Source organism: Syngnathus leptorhynchus, chromosome 2 (genome assembly GCF_054491065.1).
Source record: "Syngnathus leptorhynchus isolate UIUO chromosome 2, UIUO_Slep, whole genome shotgun sequence".
NCBI lineage: Eukaryota > Metazoa > Chordata > Actinopteri > Syngnathiformes > Syngnathidae > Syngnathus > Syngnathus leptorhynchus.
The window spans coordinates 21,594,536-21,607,942 of record NC_141196.1 but is presented as its reverse complement, the minus strand read 5'-3'; the positions used below and the strand labels follow the sequence as shown (position 1 = coordinate 21,607,942).

The 13,407-nt window shown below is 40.0% G+C and overlaps 1 protein-coding gene across 3 annotated transcripts in view; it reads left to right on the top strand.

The window, feature by feature from the left end:
• The first annotated feature begins 534 nt into the window (after positions 1–534).
• Positions 535–13,407, top strand: part of gria1a (glutamate receptor, ionotropic, AMPA 1a) — a 60,882-nt gene continuing 48,009 nt past the window's right edge. For all 3 annotated transcript variants that reach the window (XM_085938704.1, XM_085938687.1, XM_085938696.1), the window contains exons 1-2: positions 535–746; positions 884–1,018. In XM_085938704.1, the coding sequence (XP_085794830.1) occupies positions 659–746; positions 884–1,018 (223 nt within the window). In that variant the 5' untranslated portion in view covers positions 535–658. The remainder of the gene's footprint in view (positions 747–883; positions 1,019–13,407) is intronic.

Sequence of the window (13,407 nt, the reverse complement as noted above, 5' to 3'; positions counted from 1 at the left end):
CCTTACCAAAATCCAGACAACAAAAAAATCGCTTTAACAAGAAGGAGAAGAAAACAACAGCTGAAACTGTAATTGAAATATTTTGAACTTAGAGTTAATGCCATGCCCTATAAAGATCTTAGCATGGAAAATAGATTATTCTACCTTCAACTCTTAAAAAGCACAAGCTCCCTTTTAAAGACTGTTATTTGTCAAGAATGTTTCCAATTTTGAATGAAACAGTCCAGAAGAAAACAGTGCAACAGTGGCTGGAAAGGTTTGCATGATGAATGTGAATAAATGTGAATGAATAAAACCAAACAATTGTTTTTGCATTTTTTTCCTTCCCTGGGCGTGCACTTTTTTTTTTTTTTTTTTTGCAGCGCGCCAAACGCTGAAGACATTCTCCATCACTACAACAGCAGCCAAGGACAAGAGAGCATCAGTAGATCGAGGGAGAGCAGTAGAGAGGAAGCTACCTCCTCTCGCCATTGCCATCACCACAACCTTCATCGTCATCGTTCTTTCTTTGAATACATATCGGCAAATATGATGTTGCGCTAACGAGCAGCGGAAGGAGTGCTGAAAGCACGAGAGGTATTTTTAAGTTGAATACGCGGAGGAAACGTATGTATGTTTGGATTTCGGCTCTTTTCCCTTCGCCAATGCAAAAGGAAATATGCAGCGAAGCTTCAGCATCCTCTACACCAGTTTACTGGGGATGTGCTTGGCTTCAAGCTCAAGTTTCCCAAGTAACATCAATATAGGTAAGAATGGCGCGCGCGCACTCATCCCGCAAACCCTTTGTCTCCTTGTAAAATGATTACTCTGCCGCTCTCACCCGAAGTGGCTCTTTTTTTTGTGTAATTTCACGTTTTAACAATTTGTGTTTGGTGCTCAACAGGAGGATTGTTCCCCACCGAGTCCCATGAATATGAAGTGTTTCGCTTCGCCCTTTCACACCACCAGGACATCCCCAAACTGGTGCCGCAGGTCGATATGGTCAAAATGGGAAATAGTTTTTCCATGACATATGCCTGTGAGTATTAATGCATTGTTGTTCTTCGTTTTGTGGTTTGTTTTCTAAACAATATGCGTTAAACCGTAATGGCATCAAGGCTGTATGTGGCTCATAACTGTTGCGCGGAGACTCTTTTTCTCAACCTCTTGCTGCGTGAACGCGGTGCGCTTTTTTGCGCTCCGGGTAGGCCAACCTCTGCATAGGAACAGACATCTATTCTTTATTTACATTTCCTGTCTCAATGCTTTAGAACCCTTTTATCAGCCCCCTCTGATCTTTATTCGGCTCAAATTAAAGTAAAAATAATGCATCAAATCTAAAGTGGACCAAGAGAAAGAAAGACAATATCACAATGTAGGGTGCGTGATTCTTTTAAAATGTACCTGTGTATTCTAATATGAATGCAAGAAATATATCAACTTTTCTTTTTGTGACAAAAAAAGAAAGAAAAAACAGACTGGGGCATCTGATGCCAAATTATTCCGGAGTCATTTTTAACAGTGGGTATGCTATCTTCCTTTGGCTGATATGTGTCATAATGCCAGTCAGAGAACAAATGCATGCCTCAGAGATACAAAGGAAACGTCACAGTAAATTGTTTCGTCTTTGTTACTCTACACTTACCCCTCCTTTGTATTCTGACGACAAGATCAAATTCTGTCCCACACTGCAATTGCAGTATCATAAATATTAGCCATCTTTTCATGCATTGGGCAGGCTCATTCAGCTCAGAATGTTACTATTTGGAAACTATGATCTTGCAATTCTCGACCAACTTGAAAGATATTGTCTTGACAATGACAATACATTGTTTTCTATTGTGGCGGTCGTGGCTCAGGCAATAGAGCGGGTTGTTCAGAAACTGGAGGGCTGGCAGTTTGAACCCAGCTCTGTCTGAGCCACATTTCGTGTCCTTGGGCAAGAGACTTCACACACCTTGCCTCGGGGACTCTTGGCTAATTCTGGTGCATTAACAGAAATGTTCATTGATGTACACTGTCCTTGTTAAATAGAAATAAATAAAAATATTTAATCTTATGCATGTGTGGAATAGCTGTGTCAACAATGTATACTGTGTAATATTACAACATTGCAACAAATTGTAACTGAGGATTTCAGCAACAACAAAAAACTGAAACAATGCACAAAATAATATTTTAAAAAGTTGTTACAAAATGAAAACAATCTTATTTAAAAATCTTGCAAAAACTTTTTTTTTTTTTTGGTCTGAGTACATGCTTGCTGGGACAACGTAATGTAACAGCCAGTATGGAGCTTGTGGAACTGGTGCATGGGTATGTAATTAAAAGTAAACACACAAAACACCCCTTGATTGATGATATTGTTTCCTCTCTGAGTGGGAATGAATGTGAATAGGAAGGTCACAGAGCAAGAGGATTACTCCCAAATCAAACACAGTCATGTTTGTATTGAAGACTAGAGTCAAGTTTTGGACAAGGACACATTGTTCAATTCAGTTGTGAGTGCTTTGGAATGCTAAAGTCTGATCTGTCTTGTACTATTTCATCTGTAGGGTGAGTATCTGGGTCTGTGCTGCTTCTCAGCATTGTACAGTACTTACAAAATCCATCAGAGTGATGGTTTTTGTTTTTAGTGTATTGTGTTTCCTGGGGTCACTGATGGTGTACTGGTACATTTGCCTGACGTCTGTGCAGACCACATTGGTTCGGTTCCACTCAGTATAATGGGAATGGTTGTGTGGTTTGTGTGGCACATGTCCAATCCATGGGGTCTGCATTTTTTGCGATACTCTAGGTTCCTGTTGTACCCTGAGAAGTGGTAATTGTTAAGGATATCTAAAATAGATAAATATTTTGTTTCTCTTGTCACACAGAAGTGAGATTAAAGTGGCTGCACTGTGTTGCTCCACCCTACCATTGCACCATATTGCTGTGGTTGCTATCCCACTGGGTGGTTGCAGATGTGTGTCTAGAACAGAACTAGAATAGTCTAGTCCTTAAATCCCAAAACCACAAAGACCAAGATATAGAGCATTTTAGGGAGGCTTCTTATCACATTGTTTTATCCGTGAGCACGGAACAATAAGTCCTCCTTCCTGCTTCAGTCCTCTGTCAGTCACATTTAACTTTTTTTTATGGTGTCACACCTGAGTCCGTGACTATAGGCCTAACTGTGTGTCACAGAATGCAATATTGCCATCTCTTCCTGTCTCAACAAGGTTTTCCCTGTGAAGCCATGACGACATGTTTGTGTCATAAACCAGAAGAGAAAAGCAGCCTATTCCTGGGTTTCGATTTACTATGCCTAATTAGATGAGCGTGTGTGTTTGCAACTGGATGCCCATTCTGACATCTGTGTAGGATGTCGTGAGTGAGTGAGTGAGTGACAGTTCTCTGTGGGAAAGTGCCCGGTGGCTCTCATGGTGCATGAGCGTGAAAAGCATTGGGTGAATGAGGCTTTGTGCACAGGGCATGAATAGCGCTCCGGATGAGGGTGATACTCATCAGCTGGCTCTTATGACTCGCCACTTCCTCGAGAAGCGATCCCTTTCCATTGCATGCTCGCACGCACACAAACACACACAAACGCACACACACGCACACATGCGCAGACACTGGCACCTGCCTTGAAGAACGGGGTCTTGAGGATGATACCACTATTTGGCAGCTTTTTCTTGGGTACTTATTTGGTATGGTAAAAAGGTCGAGCTTGACACTCTGCAACTTGCCTCTGCAAAACTGTATGGAGTGAGAGCAACATTAAGCCACTTGCCAAGAAGAAAATTGATACATTGATGCATTGTTGTCTTTTGTTGAATAAATTACCACATTACATTCATTCAATGCTAATATGAACATACTAAACTAATCCTACACAACTAATGTACACATCCCCCTATTAGATGAACATTTACTGTTCGAGACCATACCTTGAGATCACTTGTGGTAAATGTTGGTTGATTTGTGGATTCAGGTAATTCAATAATGGATGAGTGTGTAACTCATTTTATGCCCTGTGTATTTATCTGGAAATTAAAGATGGGAACACCGCTGCCATGTGAGAAGGCAGATTGGAGCTAATTTGGATTTCACTCTGATTTCCCCGAGTCAAAAAGTAGCACCTGTAGTTTCTCAGTCTCAGCTTACTGGAAAGGCATTTTGCAAAGATGCCACTTCAGTGGTTCAAAATACTGCCAGGGTTGCTGCGTGTACATGACAAATATTAGTCACTGTTCCCCACAGTTAGATATCACATTACCATAATCTGCTATTGACTGGGTTTATAATAAGGACAAACTGAGTTGCAAGCTTCAAATCCTCTGCAGGCTCATCCTTTCATGATCGACTTTTCTCTTTGATATCCGTGTGTGTGTGTGTGTGTGTGTGTGTGTGTGTGTGTGTGTGTGTGTGTGTGTGTGTGTGTGTGTGTGTGTGTGTGAGAGGGGGGGGATTTACACCAGTCTTCAGCTATTTTAGGTTTTAAGCCCTGCTTTTAAATGACAAAATATAGCACCAGGTGCCAAGCTATAACGGCACTATTTAAAACATTCATCTCGCTTCAAGGTTACTAATGTGACTTTGATTTTATGTCCAGTTGTGATTTCAACATTGTGGAAATAAACCTTTTGTTAAGACTAATGAGTGTTCATCAAAAAGACATTTTGTATTGTTGCTGTGATGCAGGTAGCAGTGCTTCATTTGGTATCTGAGGCTGATGGAAAGAATCTACAATGGAGTTATCAATGAGGCCTGCACAGCTAATCAATACAGAATTCGGGGTAGTGGTTACATAGGGTATGCCCCTTATGGAAGACACTTATAGGGTATTGTTACAAGATTGGCTGTATGCTGGTATTTGTCAAGGAGAAATTGCCCTGGCAGAGGATTAGAGATCATGTCGACAAGTGGTCAACTGCACATCATGAAAATCATGTTAGTGGCACTTAATATCTTTCAAACACAGAAGTGGCTACTTCTACACAAGATAGCTAGAAGAAAAGCATCCTTACATAAATCACGACCATCCAAAAATGTTATAAATCAAATATACAGTCATATAAAAAGCCATACAAATGCAATATCACTATCAATGACGGTAAAACATTTTAATAGCACAAGAACAGTAGCGTCGGCATCTATGCCTCTTGATAAAGAGTAATACTGTAATACAAGGTTTATTTGTCAGGAAAAAAAAGGAGAAGGGTACATAACATGAATGAATTGTTATTTCTGACACTTGTAGGCAGTGGGGAAATGTTGAGAAAATCAATGCTTCAAATTATATTTTAACAAAGATGTTTTTGTTTTGCTTTATTTAACCTTGCTGGATTTCCGTAAGGCAATTGAGAACACATTCTCATTTAAAATGCCGACCTAGCCAGGAGCCAAGAGACAACAGAGTAAAACTAATCAAAATAAAAGTAAATACCAATACATAATGCTCTTGCATTTTCATAGAAAGCACATTGCTGGCACATCCTGATTTTTGAGTATTTTGGTGAATTTGTTTGGATGCAAGCAGAGAGATTATGCCCTCCATCCGTGAATGTGTTATTTATCAGTATCACATTTCATTTTCATTTATAAATATGACAACGGTTGACATAAAAAAACTGTATGGAAAAAATGTATTGAACACATTATTATTATTATTGTTATTATTATACGTTTTAAATCATTCCACTGGCAGGCGCACACCTATTGGGAGGCACATGAACAATCAGGGTGGGGATAGATAAATGATGTCCGACATATTACATTTGCTAGCGGCTATCGTCATGAGCTCGTTCGGAATTTAAGGCAGGGACTCACTTCCTTTGGTTGCTGCCACATCAGACAAAAGCAGTTGCAATGCTCCACATATGCACGGATTGCTGTTTTTTTTTTCCACGCAGAGATGTCTCTGTGAGAGATGCCATTGTGCCCTATTTAAAGTTTATGAGAGGAGCTGCTATGATTAGCAGCGAATCAAGTGGCTGTGTTCACGCCAACCAAGGCGCAAACCACCAATTTTAAAATACATCTTTGCATGCATATGCAAAGTTACCAACATCTTGTTTAACATAGCTGCACACAGATTAAAGCCTCTTGCAACGCTGGAAATTCAGAGGCCACAACAAACCGTACAAGCTTATTTGTTTAGTAAATGCCACTGCCAGTATGGATGAATGGATGGATGAATGACTGAACCATTGCAGTCATTGCTCATCAAAAAGCAAAATATCAATTTGAAAGGCTAAGCAGCAATATGATTATGTTAATTTCAACTATCCAACATAACAGCTTTCCAATTGGAACCGCAATGTACAGCTTCAAGCTGCAGTACTGGTTGAGTGCATTTTTTAGTCTGCCATCGAATAATTTCATCTCTGGCAGACAAAAAACAACAATAAAAAAACCAAAAAACATTTGATTCTTCATAATTGCTATTCATTCACATGATGTCAAAATACTTCTGGTTGGTATTAGATAGATAGAGAGCTACACAGACAGACAGACAGACAGACAGACAGACAGACAGACAGACAGATAGATTAATCGGACGGTCGGTTGATCAGTCGATCGATCGATAGATACTTTATTGATCCCTAGGGGAAATTCATTTTACAGAAATGAACGATGTTTTCTTGTGTGGCTCAACAAACAACTACCTCATTTCTTGTTTATTATCTGAATTGATGCCGACGACTGAATTAAAATCTGAATATGTATGTGTAAAGAATTCACGAGTCACGTGCACACAAAAACAATCGCTAACAAGAGATTGGGCAGATGTCTTTAATGTATTATTCAGTTCAACACATCCAAAGCAATCACTCCATGGAACTATGGATTTTAAATATTCAATAATAACCCCTGGAAAAGTAGCTCTATTAACGACTGTTATGCATAATTTTCCTCTAGAGGAAAGGGAAAAAGAAATGATTATCTCCCTTCTACCTTCATTTGGGTGTGTTTCTCTATGTCCCCAGTCACCCTCCTCCCACCTTCAGGGGTACATATAGTGTCAGCTTGGATGCACTGCATCCAAGCTGACACTATATATACTTGAATATGTTGAGAGAAGGGTAAACTGTTTTTTTTCTTTAGGTCTGGTGACTGTCGTGAGAAAGCCTTGGGGTGATGTATTACATTTTGTTGCTTGTCTGTCAGTGAGGTGCATCTTTGGCTTAGTTGACTGACATCCACAGTCATTTTGTTATTTGAAGGATTACTTGGATTTAATATTGAAAAAGAATAGCAGGTCAGTATTCCTACATGATGGTTATTTGTTAAGGGAAAAACAAAGAATTGAGGGAGAAATGAAAAAATAAGATGCTGACAACCATTCTCTCAGGAGTGAGATTGTGGCAGGTGCTGGTTTGATGAATGAGTAGCCAACATCGGGGATAGTGAATGGCCCATAGCAATCAATGTAGATCGGCCAAAATCGCTCCCCAAGCAGCAGAGTGATGGAGCGCAGAGCAGGCGGCAAACGCAGATTCTGTGTGCCAGAGGAATGTGCACACGGGGCACAACGGCGGGAGGAAAGAAATGGTTAGGAAAGGAGAAACTACTCCACCTGTCATTTTATTGCCTTTATGGATAACATCATTGTCACATACAGTGCAAACAAAAAACATTGCTGTGGACAATTGTGTTGCTTCTATGAATTTATACGATGTTGATCCATTAAAATCAACCACAGTTAATTCTAGCAGGTTGGAATTAAGCCCAAAAAAAGAATAGTACACTGAAAAAATATTATGTGTGAAAATTACTTTATTTCATTTCTTCAAGTGGTTGCACCAAATGAGATTATCTGGATCAAAATATATTTTTAGAGTACTTTTCTATTTGAAAATAACATTTATTCCGATGCTTTTATTTCTGCAGTTTGTTCACAATTATTAATCAATGCATGTGATACAATTGATGATCACTTAATAGTCAAAGAATCATTTCCCCAGAACAAATCTTGAAAATTGATTTATTCATGTTCAGCCAACTTTTATTCCATCAACCTTTACCAACTGTACTGATATTTAAATTTAATTTTCAAGTGACTGATGTTGATAAAAAAACATAAATACACAAAACAAAAGAAAATGGTGTGCTAAATAATGAGAAAAATGAAACAAACCTTTCACGACTATCTATTGAGTGCATTTTTCTTTAGTTCTTGCCATGCCTTCTACAAGCCTTTAATAGCTCTGTTGAAGGCCACACAATTGAAAGTGAGCAAAATATAACTAGAAACACTCTTGTCTCATTGTCTCTCCTCTTTTCAATTTCACTTTCCTTGAACGTTTCCGTTGAATTCTGAGATATTCGTGTTCCAACCTTCCACTGGAGCTGATGTCAGCTTCATTGTCATTTCCCCCCATTGTGCGCCAACGCATTCTCAATACTCATGCTGCTCCTTTGTATTCAAACAGCATCCCCAGTATTTAAAAGAAATCTGTCATCTCCGGAGGTAATGGCAGCTGGGATGTGGAGGTCTGAGCTTGTGATGTGTTGGGCGGGCAATTAGAAAACAATGTGTTCGGGGATGCAGAGTGAGCGCGCCATGATGGCAGCTGTCATGTTTTTGGTGGCAAAGACAGCAGTGAAGTTGTTCTTTTGTCACTGACTGCACATCTCGGGAGCCTTAACATACTCTAATACAGAGCAAATTCTACAAGTATATTAAACAGTGTGACACATTGCTGCTGCTTTCGCCGCACAGTGCTGTTCTTACCCACAAAATGCCTTCTCTTGTGGCGCCGAATCAGAGCCGTGCCGTGTCGCCAGATATGAAACAGTTGAGGATTGTATATACACCCCACACACAAATTAGGTGTTACACACATGCAATATAATTTCTCTGCGTGAATTAAACTTAAGTGACTAATAATGAGCCAGTCCGTATGCAATACCACATTATTGTTTGTAAATGCTGAGAGACTGCAACAAAGCAAATGCTGAATGGCAAACACATTGTTTGAAAGACTCCCTCTGTGTGCTATTGCACGGCAGTTTTAAGATAAGATAAGATACTTTATTGATCCCACAATGGGGAAATTTGCTCGTTTCAGCAGCCCACTATAGGAAATTATTTTGCTAGGTGCGCTGCTTTCTGTTCAACTGTACCCTTGTAAAGCTTGTCGCTTCTTGTATATAGAGAGCAGTTACATTTTGGAAACACCCTCTAATTATTATAGATTGAAATTCTTGACCTTGTAATGTGTTTGAGATCAAATGAATTTGAAAGTGTTTCTAAACCTTTGACTGGTACTGTATATAGTATGTGTCCCAGCAATTGGCTGGAAATCAACGTGTAGCTCACCCTAATAGGGACAAGCATGTAAGAAAATGGATAGATGAGAATGACTTTCGGAAATCTGTCAAATGTGTTGGGTGGAAAATGTTCAATAAAAAATATGGATTTTGAGTTTTGAGAAGGTTGTTATACATAACATACCTTTATGTGAAAACCAATCATCACCGTAATTACCTTCGTTTACTCTACTCCACGCTTCTTTCTGTGCACATCTACTGTAGAAAGTGTGGGTGCCAATTTTTTCTCTAATGCAAGGGTGTCAAACCTTTTTTTTTGTCATGGGCCGCATAGGTATGGTGTCCCTCTGATGACTGTGAAGCCATATACATACTGTAAATGTATGATCATCTTACATCGAAACCTAATTTATGGGTAACTAATATTGAAATCAGAAGGCCGCCTAGGCTGCCTCATGGTTCGGCCGCCCATTGGGAAAATCCAGACATTGTAGATTGTAATTTCACGTTAAAATACTTAACACTTTTAAGATACAATGTTCCTGTATTCCACATGATATATACTGAGAAATAGAATACAGTAAGGAACATTCCAGGACACAGTGGTGTAAAGTCATTGTCAGTTAATGTGACAGTGATACTAACTGACAGATACAGATTCTTCAACATAGCAGGCCAGGGGTAGCTACGAGATTTCTCTCATTCCAATTTCCAAATGAATTAGCATGCTGCTTGTGTTGCCTCTTCCTGAGCCCCACATTCACCCCCATCACTTCAGATGTCAAGCAAATTGAAACTGTGAGCGAAATTTTGCCCCCGCACTTTCTGACAGAGATGCAGATGGGGAGATAATTGCAAAAGGAGGATTGTTAAGGAGATAATTGGTATTTCCACACGGCGTGATGGGAGATGGTCTCGGCATGGGGTTCTAACCTGCTGGCCGGGTAAGTATTTCTTCAGCAGGTGGCAGGGCTGGGCTGCACACCACGGGAAAAGAGTGAGGAGGAGAGACAATAGCCTAGCAGGGGCGGGTTAGAGAAGAAGAGAGAGAAACACCCGATGCCGAGGCGAGTGTTCTTGCACCCTCGATTACCTGTCTAATGAGGCGATGCGGCGCCGTTGTTTTATTACTTAGAGGAAATGGGAGAAATCTAGATTTCACCCAGCAATCCCCTTTTCCCACTGCTCGGCCGACATTTGTTTTCTCTGCGGGCTGCAGTCTCGCACATTATCTCCCCTTGCGAGCAATAATACATCAGTTCTGTCCCTCTCTTACCCACCAGCGTCTCACTTCTACTATCGACGTCTCAAGTACTGAGACATTCCTGCGCATTAACTTCCCATCAGCCCTGTTGATACGATGCAATCACGCTATCATATCAAGCTGCAAAATGTGGTTGTAATTGATGCTTTCTCAGGATTTTTACGTTTTCTTTTATGTGTTCCACCTGACTTTATGTATCTCCAGCTTTTGATCTCCTTTCCCTTTTCTTGCCTATCATTTTTGTGATGTGCACGCACACACAGAGAGATCAGGAACAGCAGTGTCATAAACACCGCTTCATTGCTCTTGCATAAGGTGCAAATCTCCCTGGAGCCAGAGGAGGCAAAGCAGTTTATACAGGCAAATAGCAAGCACACCTGCCTCGAGCACAACACTCCAGGGGGGATCTCAAGAGAGTTGGGCAAGGACCAACTCAACAAACTCTTTGGGGGCACAAGAAAAATCGTGGTTGGAGTGAAGTTTTTGCCCATGCACAGAGGTGCCATGAATCATTTTCTCAAAAGGACATCCAACCTTACTATGGCACCCAGTCACTGATGGAGACATTCATGCAGAACCATGCTGGTGCCATGTCCCTGTCTCTTGGGTCCCAGTTGTGTGCACACAGGGAGATTGATTGCACCGTGTGAGTCACGCCGTGTTGGAGGGCTCTCTCCCTTCCTCAGCCACCCATCACCTGAGGGTTTCTTCACAAGCTGCGTGTGTGTGTGAGAGACCCTGTGAATAAGTTATTGACTTCCTTTGTTAGTCCGCTCATTAATGTATCTTATTATTCACCACAAGATGGATGGGACCACAGAGGTACAACATGCTCTGTTTTGATTACACACATCATTTGACAGTTATCTGCCATGGGTGGCTGAGCAGGGCGCCATTGCGTACGTCTTCCGGTGTCTGGTGTCATATATGTTTATCTCCCCTCAAAGTGCGATGTGGTTGATTGAGTGACCCTTCACCCTTGTGGAGGAAGGAGACGGTGTGTATTACCCACTGATGTGACAGGAAATGCCCTTCTCTTGTCATTGTCTCCCCTTTAACCCTCAAACAAAAATGAAAACAATACAGCATCGATGTGACTTCTTCTGGCAATGGACAGATTTTTTAGTTAGGGCACAAATTCATGTCGATGATTTTGCACTACCAAAAGTAGTTCATATGAACATGAGCTATGCATTTTGCAGGAATCCACTTTAAAAAATCTATAATTAATGCAATAACATATTCCACAATGAAATTCAGCAGTGGAAATGTGATTGCTGTAACCAGTAATGTGAGAGAGGGTGACATTACATGTTTTCCTTGTCAGGTTACTAGATTTTGCAACTTTTCTGGACTAAAAAGGAAAATAAGATTGGACATCTTCAGGCTTGAAAAGGAAGGCTGTGGCGTTAGGGCTGAAAGCATAAATCTCTACAGTTCAGTATGACTGTAGTAATGTAGATTTAATGTGTAAGAAGGTTTGCCTTGAATTTAATATACTCATCCTTCTGTAGGCCTTTCTTCATTTTGTCTTGTTTCATTTATTTCACTATACAAAATGCATAGAGAGCAGTGCTGTTGAGCATCCACATCACATGCCCTATTTTGTGAAGTCACCTGGCATGTCGAGAGGCCCTGTTAAAAAAAAAAAAAACTTTAGGATGACTGGATCGGAACCTTCCAATCAGTATGCCCTCTCTCCGGATGAACCTGACTGGCTTTGACTGTAAAATTCCCTCGGCTCTTCTGACCTTAATGGTGCACATGATAATGGCAGGCAAATCCTAGGGGAAGAAAATGGTCACATGCAGGTTTGAGAAGGCACACTGTAAAACATGTTTGCTGTTTTATGAACATATAGATTGCATGTGCACATGTTTTCACTAAGAATGTATCTGAACAAAAACGATCCCGCTCTACTTTACCTAATTTGGTCAAGCTTTATTTAAATGTATTGATTTAAACAGAAAATACATTTCAGAGGTATATCATTTTACCTTTTAACTCGAGCATTCTGTTTTTTTATTTTAATCCAAGAAGACATAATTTTATTCGGCTGGAGTTAATTAAAAAAAAACAAATTTTACAACATTTTAGGACAATCATTTTAACCTTTTACTTTTGTTGTCAGCAGATAATGTTGCTTATTTATGTTAACTGTAGTTCGCTTGCAGGTCCAACATCAGCTTCTGTCTGACTAAACTTGCTCCCCGACCAATGTAACGTAACTCAGTTAACAATAATTCAACCTTACACACGATTACAACTGTAGTTCAATAAGTGGCTACTATCACTATAAGCTAGTAGTAGTTAGCCAACATTAGTTAACGTTATTGTTGGAGGATTATAGCCCTTGGCTTAATATTACGATGTAAAAATTACCACCACCACCACACTTAAACATTAAAACGCAATCAGCACTTGTTAGTTTGCGTTTTAATGTTTAAGTGTGGTGGTGGTGGTGGTGGTAATTTTTACATTGTATATACTCAAAGAAGTATATTTTCACCTATTTTTTGGGGTTTTTCCTTGCCCTCTTGTGAGTTTAAGATCAGGGGATGTTTGAGAATATTTGTCAATTTTTGCACGTCCCGAGTGTTAGTCACCTAAATGTTGAACAGAGGCTGAGATGTACCGAAGTCAAATTCCTTGTTTGGCATGCTCAAACGTGGCCAATAAAAAATCTTGAATCTTGAATAAGCTGTGTTGAAAATGGTTGGCTGAATGGACATATAAAAAGTAAGCATTTCCATTCATTTCATTGGGAAAATGTATGTTTCGAGTTACAAATAGGGACACTGAACGAATGAAGTAACCTGAGGTACCACAACATTTTACAGTGTTTGACATTTTTTCCAGCTGTGCGATATGACACGAATGGCTCAAGAATAATAAATTAAGAA